This window comes from Eulemur rufifrons, chromosome 16, assembly GCF_041146395.1.
Source record: "Eulemur rufifrons isolate Redbay chromosome 16, OSU_ERuf_1, whole genome shotgun sequence".
Lineage (NCBI taxonomy): Eukaryota > Metazoa > Chordata > Mammalia > Primates > Lemuridae > Eulemur > Eulemur rufifrons.
This window is the reverse complement of record NC_090998.1, coordinates 86,864,560-86,876,780: the sequence shown is the minus strand read 5'-3', so window position 1 is coordinate 86,876,780 and position 12,221 is coordinate 86,864,560. Positions and strand designations below refer to the sequence as shown.

The 12,221-nt window shown below is 60.1% G+C and overlaps 1 protein-coding gene across 1 annotated transcript in view; it reads right to left on the bottom strand.

The window, feature by feature from the left end:
- The window catches only part of CYTH4 (cytohesin 4), a 30,681-nt gene extending 18,905 nt beyond the window's left edge, over positions 1–11,776 (bottom strand). The window contains exons 1-3 of the mRNA XM_069489584.1: positions 11,724–11,776; positions 2,109–2,191; positions 218–282 (exon numbers count right to left, since the gene is read on the bottom strand). Coding sequence (XP_069345685.1) covers positions 218–282; positions 2,109–2,191; positions 11,724–11,742 — 167 coding nt within the window. The 5' untranslated portion in view covers positions 11,743–11,776. The remainder of the gene's footprint in view (positions 1–217; positions 283–2,108; positions 2,192–11,723) is intronic.
- Between the last annotated feature and the right edge of the window lie 445 nt (positions 11,777–12,221).

Sequence of the window (12,221 nt, the reverse complement as noted above, 5' to 3'; positions counted from 1 at the left end):
TCTCTCAAGAGAGGGTCAGTCTGGAAGCAAGGACCAGCTTTGACTGGGCATGGGGACAGGGCCGCCCTGCTCCTGTCTCACTGCTGCCTCCTCCTCCTGGGCCGATCCCCAATGTCACCAGACCTGGGGGCCTAGGCATGGTCCCTGCTCCTTCATGGAGTGCAACATGCTCGGGAAGCAACCATAGCAGCTTCCCTGGGCCCCCCAAGCCCCTCACCTCTCCTCCGCGCTCTCGAAGCAGTCGATTTGGGCAAACACATCCGCGATCTCATCCTTCAGCTTCTGTGGAGTGGCAGAGGGCAGAGGGTGCGATCGGGAGGGGTTATATGACCCTCCCATAGCAGCCACTCACACCCCTGGGTGAGACTCCTGACCTGGCCCCTCCCTGACCTCTGTCCTGGCCCCCAGTCTGAGGCACCCTCGGCCTGACAGATCCCCTCCCCAGACGTCTCCTACCCTCAAAGTCCCACCCAAACCATTGCCTCTGTCTGCGCCCGTCCCTCCACTGGCTCTTGTCTTGGGGGCGGGAGTCCGAGGCCCCCACCCCTTACCCAGTCTTCCAACCTCTCCCCTCTGCAGCAGGAAGTCTCCTGCCTCTAGTCAAGCCCACTGGACACGCCTGCTCCCACCCGCTGGCGTCTCTCTGGAGCACAGCGTGGAGCCTGCCCCCGTCCTGCGAGACGCCTCCCAGGCTCCCTGCTGCCCCCCATTTCCACCATCAGGCCCCAGCTGGTCTCTGGCCTCCCTCCATCTACTCCTAGGTGCTGAAATGCACCAGGTACTATGGGGAGACCAGGGCACAGGCAGGGCAGGCCCTTTTCTCGGGGACGTTGCAATTCCTGTGGCAGTTACAGAAGAGGACGCTGAAGCACAGAGAGGTGGCACAACACGCCAGTGTAGGACTCCACCCCAAGTCTCTTTCCTCTTGACTCTGGAGGAAGCACCTGGTGGCAGAGGGGACCCCCTGACCCCTCTCCCTGTAACCACCACCACAGGGCGGAGGGGGAGAGGGGCAGCTGGTCCAGCCCCCTCTGCAGGGCAGTGGCATGAGCACCTGACAAGTGCCCCCAAGAGGCACCCCAGCCCCTCCCTCCTCAGGGCTCAGGGCCAGCTCGGGGCCAGGGCACTTACATCTGAGCCCCGTCCACTCCTGTCCATGCCACCTTGGCTGAGTCACGGAGCGGCTTCCCCACAAGTAAAATGGGGATTCATTCACAAGTACTAACTAAGCACCTATTATGCTCCACTAGTGGGCTGGGGCTGCAGTGGGGGTTGGGGGCAGGCAGACCTGGCCCTGCTCTCATGGGGCGCACAGGCTAGTGGCGCTGGGCACATGAGTGGCTGAAGGGAACAACTTGCAGAACATGGCAGAGCAGTGGTGTAGAAAGAGCCCGGCATGGAGCAGAGCTCAGCAAAGGACAAGCTGGCGAATGATTTTGTGCCTTCCTCCCTCACTGGACTCCTGTGCGTGTGGGAGTGGGGACACAGCACCTGTAGCCAGGGTGGTCAGGGCAGCCTCCAGGAGGAGGTGGCATTAGAGCTGACAATAACATAATGAGAGGAGACACGAAGGGGGCTGGGAGAGTCCAGGTTGGCGGGAACTGCATGTGCAAAGGCCCTGGGGCAGGACGGAGCAAGGCAGTTCCAGGAGAAGGGCCCAGGCCTGCCTCAGAGGATTGCTGAGAACCAGATGAGCTGATGGCTAGGAAACTGACAGCTGAACTCCTGACCAAGTGGTCCACAATTTAAGGGGATGAGGCCTGGCTGAGGCCACACAGCTGGGGTTAGCACCTGCCATGGGATGAGGCTGGTAAAGGCCCGAGTGGGGCTTGGCACATAGTAGGTGCTTTGTTGGATCGCTGCCCTCCCTCCCCCACTGACGGGTCCTCGGGACTCTGTGGTCTCCCTGCTCTCCTGCTGCTGGGGCTGGGCTGGGGCTGGGCTGGGGCTGGGCTGGGGCTGGGGCTGGGCTGGGGCTGGGCTGGGGCTGGCTGTGGCCGGGGGCTGGCTGTGCTCTCTGGCCAGGCTGCGTCGGGAGCGGGTGGGGAGGCGTGCGAGCGTGCGGGTGTGAGCGTCTGTGGACACGGCGCGTGCACCTGCGCACTCACCTGGATGTCCTCCAGAAGCTGCTTCCGGTGCCACTTGATGCGCTGCAGCTCCTCCGCCTCCCCGCTGCTCAGCTCCACCGGGTCTGCAGAGAGAAGAACCGGCTTTCTCCTGCCTCACTGGCTCCAGCCGCAAGTCAGGCTCTGCCTTCCCGAGGGTGCTCTTCCCTCCGGCCACCCAGGACTCGCCCGCCCCCTTCCCTGGGGCAGCCCCTCCCCCTCCCTTCCTGTCCTGCTTGCTCTTTCTCCCACCGACCCCCCCACGGAGACCCCCAAGTATCTGGTTCACGTGCATCTTCTCTGTCCCTCCCAGCGGGCCCTCAGCTCCACGGGCGGAGCGTTCACCTGTTTTGCTCTTTTGCTCACTGCTGCGTCCCAGCACCGAGGACGAGCCTGGCACGTTAGCACTCGGGGAAGTACTTGCTGCAGGCATTCCTTCTTCCCTGGAACTTGAATCTACTCCTTCACTGGCTCCATGCTTATCATTCATTCACTTACTCACTTGCACAACCAGGAAGTGGCACACCATTGGCCCCACACCCCATTGGCCAGGATGTGCTCACATGGCCACACCTAGCTGCAAGGGAGGCTGGGAAATGAACCCGTAGTACAGGGTCCTGGTGTTTTTAGGTGGAAAGGCTGGATTTTGGGGGACAGTTTACAGTCCCTGCCACCAGATACTGAGGCTCAGAAAGGTGAGGTGACCCAACCAAGGTCTCGCAAGGACAAGGTTACTGAGCTAGGACGGGACCTTGGATTGGGCTGACTACAAAGCCTGTGCTCTTTCATCTTCACCTGGAAATGAGCTAAATGGGGTGTGTGTGGTGGCATTCTGTGCAAAGTGCTATGACGGTTCCCACACCGGGTCAGCTGTGCCAACTCCACTCCGCGTTGTGGCGTCTGTTCCATCCACAGCACTCTCCTGGTCAAAATCCCCATGGACTCCCTGTTAGTCAGAGAAGAAGTCCTCACCCTGGCCCCGGGGCCTCCACCATCTCCCCAGCATCTGCAGCCAGCCTCATCCCCTGCCACTGTCAACCAGCGCCTCCTAGTCCAGCCTGCCGGCTCCTCGCCGCCCCTGAAACGTCCAATGCTCAGCCCCGCTTCCCCACCTTGCCCAGGCGTTCCTCCACCCTGGGGTGTCTTGTCCCGTCTGCCCACCCAGCCCCTCCCCGACCTGCGCGCCCCAGCTCTAGGAAGTGCCTGGTCACATTTCTTCAAGGTTCTACAAGGTTCGTCAGCTCCCCCACGAACTCAGAGAGGAGGCCAGGTGCCTCCGTGCGCTACGTCTGAGGCGAAGCCTTGTGCTGAGCTGCCAGGGGCCGAGCGAGAAGGAGCCTGGGTCCCCAAGCGGTGGTCTGGGGAAGAGTCATCAAATTCATCTCGACCACCCGCCCATTTGGACTTCTCCAGGAGAGGAAAATGAGTTTTGAGAGTGTCTCAGTCGCTGTTACTCTGTCTGAGTCTGTCGCAGCAGCTGAGCCCAAGACAAAACTCATACAGTGTCCTTATCTACGAAACGTGAGCACCGCCGTCCCTCAGAGGGCGGCCAGGCAAACACCCGGCAAGAATGCAGCGTTCGGTAAGGGGCCAACATGCGTGCAGTGTTTGCTATGCGGTGCCATCGGCTCCTCCTCAGGACCAAGGCGCCCATTCCTGCTGCCGGCTCACAGCTGAGACCCTCCCCGGTCGCTCACCTGGGAGCCCAGGACACGCCTCCTCAGGGCAGCCACTGCAATAAAGAGCCAAGGCCCTTGCCTAGCTTTCGGACCTGACCCAGTTTTCACGTCCAGAACTATTGACTGAAGGAGAGCCCGGGTCCCCAGAAGGAAGGGTCCTGCAATACGATGGCAAGGACGCGTGGCAGTGACTCTCTGGCCCTTCCCTCAAACACCTGTGGCCTTTTACTCCGGTGACCGCACGCCGGGGAAAGGGCGACATCCAAACGTTTTGAGGACTGCTGGACACAGGATCCGAGTTGACACTGACACTTGAGACCGAGGCGTCTCCAAGGCCCCATGAGCATGGGGGTGTACTGAGGCCAGGTGACAAACGAGTCCTGGCCCGGTCCCGCTCACTAGAGGTCTCCTGGGTCACGGCCACGTCCTGGTCTGCAGGTGTGTAACTGGAACGGACATACTTGGTTCCTGGCCCCACACTGGTACCTCGGCTCGTGGGCTCAGGGCCCCACTGTAGTGGGGAAGGCTACTGGGAGTTCCACGAACCGCCTCGTCCCTCCCGCAGCTACGAGAGCAAATCAAAAACAATACTGTAACCTCCAGGGAATGGCAGGTGCGAGTGCCACCCTTGGCACCTGAAGGAGGAGGCGTGGTGGCCCTCATCACATCCCCAAGCGCTTCCGCAGGCTGGAGGGTGGCAGCAGGCCGCCATGAACTAAGCCAGGGAGCCCCCTGCAGCTGCCGCGGCACACGCGGTCCCTTTGCTGGAGCCCCTGGGCACGCCCGGCACCCGGCGTGATCGTCCGCCTGGCAAACTGGTTGCCTTCCGTCTGTCGGGAAGGAGGGTCAGAAATCGCCTGCGCCCACGCAGGATGCAGGGTGAACCCGACAGGCTTGCCCCAGGGTCCCGTGAACTCTCCTGCCCTCTGTCATAACACCGTCTGGAGACCCAGACATCGCACTGGTCCCCCATATCGGTGACAGCAAGTGAATCGAGCCAGATGGGAGAGAGGTGGCCCTGGTGAGACACAGGCGCTCCAGAGAGTGGGAGGTGACTCTTGCAACGATTCAGAGGCTTGCCACATCCGCAAGCTTTTAGGTGGTCCCATCCGTTCTGGGACCTCCCTTCCGAAGTAAAGGACAAGTGTTTCCCTGTTGCATCTTCCGTCACTTAGAAGGAAGCATAAGCACTCTGTAGGCCTCTTGGAGTTCCGAGGCAGCATATTCCAGCCCTGGGGGTGCTGTTCCAACCCGTTCCCTGAGTGACACACAGGGCTGCCAGCTTTCAGCGGGCCCAGGGCAGCGCAGGGCTCTAGCATGTCTGGGCGAGGGCCAGGCCACCCGATAGAAATACGAGGCGCTAGCGGTATGCCCATGCGTAGTTCATGGGGGCCCCAGCGGGAGACTGGCAGTGCCAGCCCCTGGGGTTTGGGAGCAAGGCCATGTCCTTGCAGCAGACAATTATGCACTATGCAGAAGACAGTTCCTGGAATGCCCCTGGGCCCTGGGAGAGACAGAGGCCTGCCCGTGCAACACCAGGAAACCAAGCTGCCAAGATGCGTCTGTCTGAACCACCAAGTCACGAGGTCAAGCAAGCCCAGCAGCAATCCTTTGTAAGGTGAGCCCAGCAGCAATCCTTTGTAAGTGGCTCACCCAGGAGCAGGCATGAGCAAAGCCACAGGGCTCCAGTAGGCTCCATGGACAGGTGGCCCAGGCCCTCGTGTCACCCACCGCCATCGCACCAGGGCCTGTTCCTCAGCTCACACCGTGTCTGCGTGGGTGGGCCCCTCCTGATCTGACGACAGGGGAAAATGCCCAAGTTTGGCTGCAGGATGGGCTGGCTTGGTGTTTGAACGCAAGTAAAAACTAAGCAGCTATTGAACTGCAGCCCTGCTCAAAGGTGTCCCTGAAGGACAGTGGGGAGAGGAGGTCCCGCAGTGGGCAGAACTGCGAGCAGTGGGACTATACGTGCATTCACGTGCAGTAGGGACTGGCCTGGCTTCTCAGGCAGAGGCCACAAAGAAGGCAGGTTGCAAGGTTAGAGGTCTGGACAGGAGGCACGTGGGTGACCCTGAGGGAGTGGCACAAAGTGTGGAGCTTTTTGTGAAGCGTGTTAGTGTCCCTCAGCAAGCGTCCGGCACAGGAGAGGCACTAAAGCAGTGAGCCAGCGGGGCAACTCGGCCCACCGATGGCAGCCTCTGCTGGTAAGAGCGGGTGCATGGATGGGGGAGCCCGGAGGGGGCCCTGTGGGGACCTGCTCACCGAGGCCCCCTACCTGCTGCCACCGTACAATGTCCACTCTGCCAGCAACAGAGCCCGACGCTGAGCCCATCATTTCTCTAGAAGACCAACCAAGAACTTAGTGGCAAAGTGATCCCATCGGACCCCTTCTATTCTGCAAAAGTCAGCGACTCGTCTCGATTGGCATCCACACGTGTTCCGGTATGTTTACCTTCCCTGCCCACAGAGCCTCAGCCAGCACCACTATCCCAGGGCTTCGAGAATGTTTGACCCACCAACACAGCACACCACCCAGCACGACATCAGACAATGACAACGGTGCCACGAAGGGAGCGTGTGGCCGTGGGATCTGCCGTTCGTCTCTCCCATTTCACCACGGGAAGATGCCGGCCCGGTGGAGCGATGGGGAGTCTTCGGAAGGTGCAGCTGCAGTGTCAGCTTGGCGGTAATGTCCTGCTTGGATGGGGCACCATCTACCCGGCGTCACCATCCACACCAAATCAATGGCCACCATAGGCCACTCTCTCCAGCAGGGAGTCCACACGGGGCCAGGAAGCAGGGGCTGGGAGCAGGGTGGCTCCACACGCCACTCCTCCTGGCCACCCACGGGTGGCCTTTCTGCGCCTGCAACTCTGAGCTCTGCAAACCTAGAGGTCCTGTTTCCGGGGGAGGGGGCAGGTGGCACTTACACCAGGGGACCAAGCAAGAGCCTCATTAAACTTTAAGCTCACAAACACCTGCTCCATGCCGGCAGCTCTGCATAAATGATGTTTAATCCTCGCAACTCTCTGAAGTAGATATTTTCCAGTGTAACACACTGAGGCTCAGCAAGGTGAGGCGACTTGCCCCAGGTCACACAGCCAGGACGAGGCAGTGCTGGGATCCAAACACCGGTTTGCTGACACTCCAGCCTCTGTCCCAGGAGAGGGTTCTCAAGCTGTTGGGACGTGCAGGGACAGAAGGTGTGAGCGGCCATCCCCGTGGAGACAAGAACGGCAGCGGGGCAGCCGCCGGCACTCCTCGCCGGGAGGAAGCAGGGAGGGCGGCTGAGGCCCATCCTTGGAGAAAACCAGTCACCTCTAGTTGACTTGGAGGTGAATGATCAGATTCTTTGGTTTTGCTGCTGGCTGGGGCCTGTGTCTCGAGGGCCTGTTTCTGGCCGGGCACAGCTGCCGGGGGAGGCCAGGCGCAGACAGGCTGCCTGTCCAGAGAAGCCAGGGTGGGCTCTGGCATCTGTGTGGACGCTCCGCATGCACGTGGTCAGGAGGTGAGTGTGGGGCCCCATGACTCAGCCCTAGGCCGACACCCCTCTCTCCCCACGGGGTCTCCTTAGCTCCTGCCTCCTCCCATGGGCCAGGGACTCTCACACATCCTCAGTTCCAGCCCCTCGTCTGAACTTCAGATCCGACAACCCCCCACGTGCTACCATCACCGCTCTTGTCATTGTGGCCAGAATTGAACCCCTAAGAGTCTCCGCTCCACGCAGCCCCCTTCCTGAGTTCCTGAGCTCTGGAAATGGCCCCCACGCCCCCCAGGAGGCACCTGACACCCACCTGTCTCTCACCCCTTGGGTCTCCTCCATGAACAAGTCCCGTCTATTTTCCTTCCGTTTCCACGGCCCCACCCTCATTCTGACCATTGTCACTTTGCTCCGGGGACTGCAATGCCTCCCTGGCTTCTCCACCTGCTCCAGTCCAGCCTCCCACAGCATCCCATTGTCTGGGGACAAGTCCCCCAGACCCACCCCGCCCCAGGACTGAGTTCTGCTCAGCCTCCCTGGCCGCCCTTGCTTCCCTGCCCTGAGCTCTGGCCCTCCAGTGGCCTTTGCACAGGCTGTTCCCTGTGCCCGGGATGCTCTTCCTTTTCCTCTTTGCCTCGCAGCTCCTGCTGACCCTCTGGCTCTCCTCCCAGCTGCCCACCTGGGCCCGTGGGGACACTGTCCCCTCCACCGCCTCCTTCCCATTCCCCAAGCATTGCTGGGATCGAGCCCTGCCATTGGTTAAGAAAGGGCATGCTGGGTGCGCACCTACTGTGTGACAGGCCCAGTGTGCTCCCGGCTGTCCCATCCACTCCCAACACCTCTGGAAGGAAGGCATTTCTCATGTCATTCTACAGATGAGGCATCTGATGCTCAGATAGGTTAAGTGCCCTGCCCCAGGTGACATAGCTGGAAGGTGGCAGAGCTGGGATTCACATCTGGGCCCAGCTGGGGCTCTGAGGTCACAGCCCTGATGTTGATCTTCCAAAGCCAGATGTCTCCACACAAATCATCAAACCCAGCAGACACTAAACCTGAATGTTCTCACATGGTGGCATGTTTGAGAATGAAGACAAGATGCAGAATGTCCCTTACAGTCAGACCCCTCTGCCCCCCTGAAAAGCCAATATCGTAGAGCTGTGGAAACTGAGGCACAGGTGTGGTTGGAAACACACAGCAACACAGCTCCCCCGGGCAGTGGGGTGCGTGGGAATACTGAGGGGGTGCCTGTGTTTGTACTTCGTACAGCTGCTTTTTCCCTTGTGGTTGACAAGTATATCATAAATTCTCTCAGCCCACTGTCCCCTTCTGTTGGGGTCCATCCTGTCCCCAACAGGTGGCAACCGGCCAAGTGCTTCTGAACCTACGTAACTGTGCCGATGGCCCTGGCCTGCTGTAGCCGACACGGTGCACGTGGCGGGCACCACGCCTTCCGACCCTGCATCTGACTACTTGTTAAATATCAGATAGTCTCCCCACTGCAGAGCTGAGGACACCGAGGTTCAGGGAGGGTGACAAGGACACAGCCTGGGAGTGGCCACTTCTGATTCTAAGCCCGGTGATGACGGAGTTTCAGGCACTGGTGGAGGCTCATGGAGGTGGGTTGTTGGTAATAATAGTAATGCACACAAAATAATAAAATTAGTATTGCCAGCCCCAAGGACCTCCATTTAGTCCCCACTTAGGTCTGGGCCTCTCACACCCCACCAAGGCCCATCTGGACCCGGACGTCTCTGTGCCCGCAGGCGGTGGCAGCCCTGGCACCCGGGCCTGGCCGCGGGCGTGATGCCCCCGACCTCTCCCCAGCTCCTCCCACTTCCCCTTTGCCCTTCCTCTTTCCCGTCGTATTTTTAGAAATCTCTGCGCTTGCAGCCCTGCTTCCAGGACAGCTGGCCTCACTTCCCCTTTCCAGGGCAGCAAGACGACGCCATCTTGGGGCCCTAGAAAAGGAGGCCCCTCAAGTGTCAGTGTGAGGGACGCTGGGGCAAACGGGGTGTGGGTGGAGCGCTTCCCACCCCAGTCCCAGACGCCCTACAGGTACCCCGTGTGGCTTCCTCTCCCCCTGCTGAGCTGCCTCTATTTTTAACTGCGTCTGCACCAGGCCAGTGCCTCCCTTTGGTCACGTTGGGGCTTTGTCACCTGGACCTCTCGCCTCCCCGCAGGCCCTGGGGGAGGGGACTTTACCTGCTTCCGGACACATGACCAAGGCAGGAAGAGGAGGGCAGCCCTGGGACAATCTTTGCCACCGTCCTGTCCATTATCAAGGTGGGAAAACTGAGGCCCACAGAAGGAAGAGATTCACCATAACCGCTGGCAGGTCGAAGCGGAGCTGGAACCTCTCCAAATCCCTGTGCGTCCTCCCCAGTTACCCAGGCCAAGCCAGCATGACAAATTGGAACTCAGAGAGGGGAAGTCACCTGGCCATGGAGAGGCTCCAATTAAAATCCAGTCTGGATAAGAGGGGAATAACCCTCCCTCCCTCTTTCCCCTCTACCTCCTCCAGGAAGTCTTCCCAGATCTCCCTGCCCTGGTGGGAAAAGCCACTTACTCCCATCTCCAGGTCTGTTTGCACATCTGGGTCAGGTTCTGTAGGATCTGTCTCCCCACCCCCGCACCCCACCTCCAACATCGCACTGTCTCCCCCTGTCTCCATCTCACCCCCCACATCCCAGACCAGTGCTCCCCGCAGGCTGAGGCCCACGGTGGGGTCACTGCTGTCCCCAGCATTGTGCAGCACACCGGAGGACTGTTCACAGAATGAATGAGAAGACGAATTGCTCAATGGGAGACCCCAAATCTCCCAACAAACTGCCTGTGCTGACCCCATTTCATCCATTCCGCCCCCGTGGCAGCCTGAAGCAAAGCAGAGCCCCTCCTCCACCCCACCCCACCCCACCCACCCCACCGGCCCCAGGCCCCTCCCCTGCACTCTGCACAGCCCAGGCTCAACCTGGGGCTCTTTCTCCGCTCAGCTTCTTGTTCCTACTCTGCCACTGACTGGCTGTCTGGCCTTGAGCAAGTCAGTCCTTGCTTCCGGTTCACCTCTGTGAGCCTCAGTTTCCTTATCTGCACCGCGGAGACAGCCACCCCTGCATCCCCAGTGTGTCAGGACACAAAGAACAAAGCGTTCATGGTGGACAGACAGATGGCGGGGGAGGGGGTTACTCCTCAGCAGGTGCTCCCACTGCCTTGCTGCACCCTCTCGTCTGTGGGGTAACCTTGAGCCGGGTACCGCCCCTTGCTGGGTCTCCCTTCGCCTTCAGTTGCCCCCAGATGTGTTCACTGAGCCTGTCCAGTATGGGAGCCACCTGTCCCCAAAAGCCCACAGGAGAAGCGGGGACAGGGTGAGAGCACTGGACAGGGAGTCTGAAGATGGGGTGTGGTCCTGCCTCTGCCTTGGGGAGATTTTCCCTTCTTGGCTTCCTTTTCCCATCTGCAAGTGGGCAGCTGTTGAAATGGATTGGTGGTTCTCTAACTGTGTTCCCTGGAGCCCACGGCCTCCCCCCTCTGGGGGTAAGGGGACGCCCAGTGGGCAGGGTCAGGTTCTCCTCGGTGGGTGTTATTGAAGAAAGGGCGTTTTGCTGGACAAGGTTGCAGTCACCTGGACCTGGGAAGCCGGACGGTTCCTATCAGGCCTTATGTTCTGGAATTCGAGGCAATTCTGGAACATTCTGAAACTCCAGTGCAGAAACTTGGCCCCTCTTCTGACCCTTCTCTCTGTCTCCTAGAAACACGACCTGTCCTATTCTCTCCCCCCAGCAACTGTGCAGCCTCCTCTCTCCTCTCTGTCCCCAGACTCATGGCCCTGGTTACTCTGCTGGCTCTGAGGGTGTCCTCAGCCTCCCCAAGGCCACTCCAACCCCTAAAGGCCAGAAAGGGGCCTCAGGACCCTTGAACCGTCAAGACAGGCATCACTGTCACCAACATCACAACATTGTCATCTTTATCACAACAAGTAAATTTTCTCAGTGCCACCTCTGAGCCTTTGCACTGGCTGTTCCTTCTGCCTGGAATGTTAGTTCCCCGGAAACCACCATAGGTCACTCCCTCCCCCGCTTCAGGTCTCTGCTCAAAGGGCACCTCCTCCTGCAGCCTCTCGCCGCTCCCCGCCACCTTGCTTATCCTGCTTTACTTTTCTCCATCCTACTTGCCACCAACAGACACATGACATGACATTACAGTTCCTGCCGTCTCCCCCACTGCAGCACAGCTCGGCAGGGCGGGCAGGGTGCTGCTTTGCTGGCTGCTCTGCACCAGCCTCTGGGACACAACTGCACACCCAGCCTGAGCTCGTACATGTCTGTAGCTTGCGCTGCGTTTCCCACTGTGTCTGTCCATGTGCACATCTATTCCTTGCAGGACCCTGTGAGGCCGGCACCATTGTCCCCATTCTACAGGAGAGAATGCTGAGGCCCAGAGAGGTTGGCCCCGGGTGCTTACCTGGGTGGCACAGGTCCATCTGAAGCCCTCAGGGGAAAGGTGGCCTGTGCTCCCGTTGTCCCACTGACCCAGCTGCTGCTCGGGCTGGCCAGGCAGGGGTGCGTCACCTTGACTGTAAGAGGCCCCTTCCTGCTCGCCCCGCCCAGTCCTCTGTGGGGAGGAAGTAAATCCTGGCCGGCTGGGGTCTCATGCACAGGCTCTTGACACAGCAGCACTTCCTAAAAACTGGCAGTTTCGAGCAGCAGGGACCTTAGCAATCGGGGCGTGAGCAAGGGAGGAACAGAGACGAGAGGCAGCTGGGGAGAGGGGAGGGGCCGATAAGAAGAGCAAGACAGTGAGACAGAGAGAAACACGCCCGCACACACATGCACACGCACACGCGCACACATGCACATGCACACGCGCACACGCACACATGCACATGCACACGCGCACACGCACACATGCACACATGCACACGTGCACATGCACATGCACACGCGCGCACATGCACACGCG